Genomic DNA, 7,500 nt, shown 5'->3' on the forward strand with positions numbered 1-7,500 from the left:
AATAAGTACACATCAAAGTCTGCAATCTTAAAGCAGATAGTCCACCTCGTTGACCTTCTCACACCGGCAAAGATATTCTGCCGCCAGAGTTACCGGTCAACGTCAAATCTAAACGATATCCATGAAGAGGCGAGGCGGTGCACGTCTGTCATCCGCTTCACAAATGTGAGTTTGACACTTTCAATGGGCGTACATTTTTAGTTGAAGCATTTGAACTTCTCTGACAGATATTTCTGAGGGATCCGTTTTTGTCAGTAGCAGATCGTTTGGCGATCACCGTATCTATTTTGTCTTTTTTCCGTTCATATTCAGAGGGACTTCAATTCCTATATACTGTACGTCGTTTTTGCAACTGACTCTCTCCCATAGTTTAGACACGGAGACGCTTAAGTTATGCATGTGCAGCACCATTATGCTTTCCATTTTACCACTAGAAGTAGAAGACACCTAATGGCACCTTTAACTTGAGGGAAAAAAAAAAAAAAAAGGTCAAAAAATAAAAATAAAAATCCTAAAAATGTACAGCTTTAAAAAAAACAGCACATATAAGAGTAGCTTTGAACCACAATAAGCCCATAATGTGCATTCACGTTGCCAGTCATGAAGTCGTGTAAGAGTTGGCGTCTCTTTGGTCCCAACCTAAACTCCACTCTCAAGTGAGGGAAACCATGCAAGGTCTTCAAATGTGAACGGATGTCGCCCCCTGGAGGTTGAATTATAAAATGCGCATCTGTGTGTGTGTGTGTGTGTGTGTGTGTGTGTGTGTGCGCGCGTGCGTGTGTGTGTCCCTACTTTGGTTTGGAAGCAGCAGAAGAGCTGGGTCAGGTAGGGGTGCTTCCGGGCCAGGGCCAGGATGCGTTTCTCCGTCAGGGTGCAGTCCACGTCGTCATCCTGCAGGATCACGTCCTTCTTCAGCACCTTGACGGCGTAGACCTCGTCGCTGCCCTTCAGCTCCGCCAGCATCACCTGCCACGCGCGCGCGCACACAGTGTGGACATAAAAAGCTGATTGATCATAATATACCACGCCTATCCATTTCCTTCAGGAGCATGTACGTACCCATCTACACCTACCTACACCTATGTCACAATAAAAAACGTGGAAAAATAAAAGGTGCTCTTGCTTGATTTCTGGCATGTTTGGTCTATTAAATGATTCTTCTGTATGGGTATTGGCCACATTCCCTCATAATGAACGTAGCCTTGCATAATGCCAATCAATAAAGTCATTGCTGAACATTTGGTATCGTCGCCATCTTGGGTTTCCTCAACTCCTGACAAGTCTCTCTAAGCGGTCACCTTTAAACAACGAGCCCGGGCGAATAAAGACGGAGGCTCGTCGCGACATAAGTCTGAAGCCCCCTCAGCCTGCCTCCCCATCCCACTTCCCTTCCCTCCCTCCATCCCTCCCCCCTCTCCTTCCGCACCTTTCCGAAGCTGCCCTTGCCCAGGACTTTGATGAAGAGGAAGTTCTCCAGGTTCATCCTCTTGACCAGCTCCGGAGCGCCGTGACCCTTGACCTCTCCGTTGGCCCGGCCCTCCTCGCCCGACGCCCGGAGCCCGACGCCGGTGCCGTCTCCGCCCCCGCGGCCGCCCCCCGCCGGCGAGGTGACGGAGGGGGGCGAGGTGAGCGGGTGCTTCTTGTGCTCCTCCCCCCGGTGGTCGAAGGACAGAGCCTTGCGGACGTTCTCCAGCTCCTTCAGGTCTGAGGGGAGCACACACCGTTTCTTTGTTGGTTTGCTTTAGACTCCAGGAACTTCATTGTGGACAGGACCCGAGTTTTGGATATATTTGGCGTTTTGTGAGACAGAGGTGAGTGTAGGTGCAAGTGGAGTGTCTATTCTGATGCAAGTACCCACTCTCTGATTATTGTGAACCATTAGAAAATTGCCTTAAGTTCATACATTAAAATCTAGAAATAATAAAATAAAATAAAATAATACAAATAAAAAATAATAAACATTAAAATCTAAAAATAATAAAATAAAATAAAAGAATACAAATAAAAAATAATAAACATTAAAATCTAGAAATAATAAAATAAAATAAAATAATACAAATAAAAATAATAAACATTAAAATCTTGAAATAATAAAATAAAATAAAATAATTCAGATAAAAATAACAATACATTTTTTTGACGAGAACCTTGCTATAATAACATGGAGCTGAAAGTACTTAAAGGCAAACTAGAAATAATACAAATAAAATAGTAAAAATAATAATAATAAATGCATAAAAAATAAAATCAAGCTAAAATATAATGAATTATTTTAATAGTGTATCATAGTTGAACACCTGTTTTATAATTTATTATTTTTTATTTATAATGATATTATATTACATTATATTATATCATATTATATTCAATTATATTATATTATTCGGAGCATGAAATACCAAAAGTTTATTTATTTTTATTTAACCTTTATTTATCCAAGGTACCCACATTGAGGTTGGATATCTTTTTCCAATTTGAACACTTGAACTTTTGAGCAAGTAAATATTTCATCATCAACTGTCATGCTTTGTGAGCGCGTGCAGAGCACACGTTTGGGTTTCTTTGTTCGCACCCTGATCGCACGGAGACGTGGGGGCAGATTTCGACCGGTCGTCCTCGCTTTGGGGCGTTCCCTGCAGCGCCAGCTGCGGGTCCTGACCCTGGAGCTGCTGAGCGGAGAGAGCCATCGTCAAAATGATCCTCATCTCCAAATAACCACTGTTGTGATTTATCATCACCATCCGTACTACGAAAGCCATCATTATCATTACTTATGGCTAATTGCCTGGTTGTGATTAGCTTCATCATCATCATCATCATCATCATCATCATCATCATCATCATCATCATCATCGTCATCATTTCGGCATCCCGCTGCTGTAATTGTCATTATAATAAGGAGCGTCATGTCCTCCACCGGTGATGTTTTATTTTAAATGTGCCATTCATTTATTTGGAAGATCTCATATGGAATGTGTTGAAAATATATGAATATTCATAATGAAAAGAAGAGTTTTTTTGATATTTTTGGCTGGCCCTCACCTTTTTCCGCCTCTGGGCGCTGCAGGAGATCTTGTCGGGCGTCACTCCCAGGTCAGAGAGCACTTTGGCGATGCCGCGGGCATCCACACCGCAGTTGGGTGCCACGTTGCTCTCACAGCGTCGGTGCACGTTCACTTTGCACACTGACACACGTGCGCCCGCGCGCACGCACACACACACACACACGCACACACACGCGCACACACACACACACACACACACGCACAGGCAGAAAACAAAGCAGAAATTGTAATTTCTTTGGTGCATACACTGTAGGTGTGTGTGTGTGTACTGTACTGTACTGTATATATTGGATGAATTAAATAAATACATGAATTAAATTAAAAGCAATAAAAAAAGAAAAAAGAACATATAAATAAATAATATTTTATTAATAAAAAATATTTTAGTGGTGGTTGCCAGTGAAGGGACATCACCTGATGCATTTGACCCAAAAAGACCAGATTTCAAATGCGACGTTTTAATTTGCCGAAAAATTCAACTGCGCTTTTCACCCCGGAACAAAATCTTCCACCCACTTTGTTTCAATGCTTCAAAAAAGAAAACAAATCGTAATACTCGTGCGTGTATATATGCACCAAGATTGCGGGCACATCAGCCACATCATCCCCACCGGCCACCCCTGCCGGCCGGTGCGGATGACGCCAAGCGGAGGCGGCGGTGCCGCGGTACCTTTGCACTGGAGGCCCTGGCGCAGCAGCCCCCAGAGCAGCGAGCCGCAGTGGTCACAGAAGGTGAGGACCTTGAAGTTGTGGATGCTGAACTTGTGGGGCATGTTGACGCTGAACCTCTGGGAGCCCACGGGCTGGACGACACCAAAACACACACACACACACACACACACACACACACACACACACACACACACACACACACACACACACACACACACACACACACACACACACACAAAAACAGTGACATTTTCAATAGTTTTATTTTTATTTTTTTAACAGTTCACGTCAAGCCTAAATTGTATTTGGTTATTCTGGGATGCTTAAGGTTGATGATAAGCTTGTTCTGCAGCGGTTCATTTGCTTTGGCCTCAACATCGTTTAATACACTGGGAAATATGATTTTTTAATATTATCATCATGAAGTTATTACATGCATATATTGCCTTTTTTTACAGCCATTTTTTTTATATATTTAGGTTTATTGTTTTTTTTTTTTTTTTAATAAATAAATAAAAACAAACATCACACAAAAACATCTATTGTATTTGATTGTTCATTTTTAGGTTTACCGCATGTTTAAAATGTTTCTGTCTTCTCGTTCAGTTTCAGTTTATTGTATATTGCCAATTTTCAGCACATTCTTAGGTTAATTGTATATCGCCATTTTCTTTTTTTTCTATGTTTTATTCTTATTACTTTATTATTGTTTGTTGCCTGTTTTGATGTGAACTGCTGTGACGCTGCAATTTCCCACCAGGCACGAATAAAGTATCTATCTATATTTCTGTTTCAGTGTTTTCACCCTGGTGGTGCCATCTGATAACCCAAACTCTTCTTGGGATTTTTTGTTTCCTAAACTGTGGATCATTGATACTCTACCTCCTCCGCCGTGTGGTCTTGCTTCTTCATCCCCGCGCATTTGGTGATGATCAGCTCATGACAGCGCTTATGGACCACACAGGTACACACTACAGAGGAGAAGAAGCAACATACAACAAAACACACGCACGCACGCACGTACACACGCACACACAGACACACACACAAATTGTTCTTGACGGACTTTGGGGCTTTACGTGATAAGACTTGGCTCAGTGTGTTTAGCGATGAGAGATTCGCAAACGATCAGTTCGTAGTGAATGCACATATCTTAAATGACTCTCAACTTTCGACTCGCCGACTCAGTGAAAAATTCAGTGATTTCGATGTGTCTTAATACTTGAAGGACGGTGGACTTACCTTGACACTGGTAGCCCTGCTTCCCTATGACTCCCCTGGGATGGACATGGATAAAGTGAATACAACGATGCCAGTTACCACAGGGCATAACATATTAAAACCCAAATAATCTAATTAGTTTAGTAGTACAAGGCAATTTTCCCAACATACTCCCCAATAATTGTATATGATATAGTGAAATGTAATGATAAAAATAAAATGTCTTTGGTCATATATGATGTATATACTGTAGGATGCAGGTGTCTGAGCCCCTACCAGATGAAGTCCCTGCAGTGGGAGCAGTAGGTGGGCTGACGGAGGTAGGTGGCCATGAATTTGTGTCCGTTGACCTGGTGAACTCTGCGGCGCATGGCGCCCTGTCGCTTCCGAGGTCGCATCCGCTCCCGAAACACACGCTCTTCATTCTCACTGGAGCCCGCCGCAGCTGGGGGCAAAAACACAAAAAAATATTTACGTATTCCATATATATTTGTCTTCTGTATACAGAAAACAACGAAGCAGGTCTGTGGAGGGAAGGAAAACGCACTGTCACACTCTGTCCACTAGATGGCGATGTCATTTTGTGGCTGAGGTTGAGAACGGGCTTCTCCCAGAAGTGTTTAATTAACACATCGGCCCATCAGTTTGTCGAAATGTATCCCCATCTGTCTGGTTGAGGGCTTTCTCAGTTGAACTTCCTTTATTTCTTTAAATATACTGTTGAGCCCCGTGTGACGTTACATACAACAACTAGGACAAGGAGAGGGAGAGTCTTGCACACAAGGTTTGATTTCCGAGGCTGGTTGGGTCAAACAGCGATGACGCGCCGTGGGAAAAAGGTTGTCGAGGTGCTGCTGAGCTTCCGTGGAGGGGGGGGGCACACACACACACACACACACACACACACACACACACACACACACACACACACACACACACACAGACAGAAGACTGTCATGCTTTGCGATGGAGAATGCAAACGTTGAACTGATCTCAGTTTAGGACAAAACTCTATCCAACCACCCACCCATCCATCCAGCCTTTAATCCATCCATCCATCATTAATTCATCCAACCATCCATCCATCATCCATTCATCCACCCATGCATCCATCCATGCATTCATCCATCCATCTATCCATGCATCCATCCATCCATCCATCCATCTATCCATGCATCCATCCATCCATCTATCCATGCATCCATCCATCCATCTATCCATCCATCCACCCTCTTCAGCTGCTTGGTCCTGCTCCGACTCTACGTTTACCATCGTGGCATCACGCGTGGGAACCCAGGGTCATACCATTTTCATAAAGCCACAGAGTCGAGGTCCAGCAGAGACCAAACGCAGCGCCGATAAAGACCTTTGTCGCTGGCGCAGTTGCCCCCCTTTTACATTCATATGAAGCAGCGAACGCCTTACTTTCCTTTTCCTTTCCACCCCGGCTGTCCTCAACGTTACCCTTCCAGCCCCATGCTATATGCCACCGCCATCGCCTAGCAACTGACGGCCGCTGCCTAGCAACTGTGGCAGGCATGGCGTCTTGGAGGAGAAAATGGGGGGGTGGGGGGGGGGGGGGGGTGGAGGAGGAGGGGTCGGTGGGATGGTGAATGTGCTGCTCCTCTGTGGTGGTATCAGCACTCCACCCCAAAAAAGGGGACCCTGCTTAAATTGGCAGGTACCTTGGCCGCCACATACATGAGGTAATTAAGTACGCGACGGCAACGCGTAAGCAGAGGTGACGTAGTAACACACAGCGTGGAACACCTGCTTCCCAGTCCCCTCCCTCCGCACCACCGGGGCTGAGAATCAAGGACCTCGGCATTGAAACGCGTCTCGTGGTGATGGCGAGCGGGCGGCTATAAACACGCCGCCGAGAGCCGCCGGGAACGCCGTCGCTGGAAAGCCCCGCGTTGGAAGGCGTGATGTCATCCGGGGGAACGGGACGCGGGGAGGGACGTCCCCGGACAACGGGAAAAACTGATCAAAAACAGCGAACATCCACCTCCACAAAAATGTGGTGTTTGGACACGGGAGGGCGAAGCGCTGTTTGAATAGATGCCGGACGAATAACGTGCCAGGAGCAGACGTCGAGCGCTTTCCCGGCGCCGCTCAGGGCTGGGCTTTGACATAAGCCCGCGATGATGGATCGGATCTCAACCCGGCGACAGTATATACAGGGCGCGGACTGCATGTAATGGAGGAAAATCCCCGGAGCCAAGCCATGGCGTCAACGGCGAGAAATGCCTTGAGGCGTTGGCGCCGAGCGGAGAGGCACGCTCGTGCCAGGTGTGAAATCCATCTCGGAGCCAATCTGGAAATATCAGGATACGGGATGCCAGGTCCGAACGGCCGGGCCTAACGTATACAATGCGGCACGCCTGGTAGTGAGACGACAGGGCGATGACGTGGGTGGAGATCTCGCTGTTCGCTAACTTGTCAAATAGATACAACGGCCACATACGAGGTTTCGGAGAGTCCGGTGCTTGGGGAAGTCCCAGAGATTCCAGGTCTATGAAATAATTCAATGCAGTGAAGT

The 7,500-nt window shown here is 45.7% G+C and overlaps 1 protein-coding gene across 1 annotated transcript in view; it reads right to left on the minus strand.

Annotated features, from left to right (window-relative positions):
- The window catches only part of LOC307241876 (protein kinase C epsilon type-like), a gene marked incomplete at its 3' end in the record, with an annotated part of 60,505 nt that overhangs the window by 22,986 nt on the left and 30,019 nt on the right, over nt 1-7,500 (minus strand). Inside the window, exons 3-10 of the mRNA XM_080016127.1 lie at nt 5,235-5,403; nt 4,980-5,014; nt 4,620-4,708; nt 3,736-3,868; nt 3,043-3,185; nt 2,573-2,669; nt 1,427-1,704; nt 793-966 (exon numbers count right to left, since the gene is read on the minus strand). Of these exons, the coding sequence (XP_079872253.1) occupies nt 793-966; nt 1,427-1,704; nt 2,573-2,669; nt 3,043-3,185; nt 3,736-3,868; nt 4,620-4,708; nt 4,980-5,014; nt 5,235-5,403 (1,118 nt within the window). The remainder of the gene's footprint in view (nt 1-792; nt 967-1,426; nt 1,705-2,572; nt 2,670-3,042; nt 3,186-3,735; nt 3,869-4,619; nt 4,709-4,979; nt 5,015-5,234; nt 5,404-7,500) is intronic.

This window comes from Zeus faber, assembly GCF_960531495.2.
Source record: "Zeus faber genome assembly, chromosome: 16".
NCBI classification, from domain to species: Eukaryota; Metazoa; Chordata; class Actinopteri; order Zeiformes; family Zeidae; genus Zeus; species Zeus faber.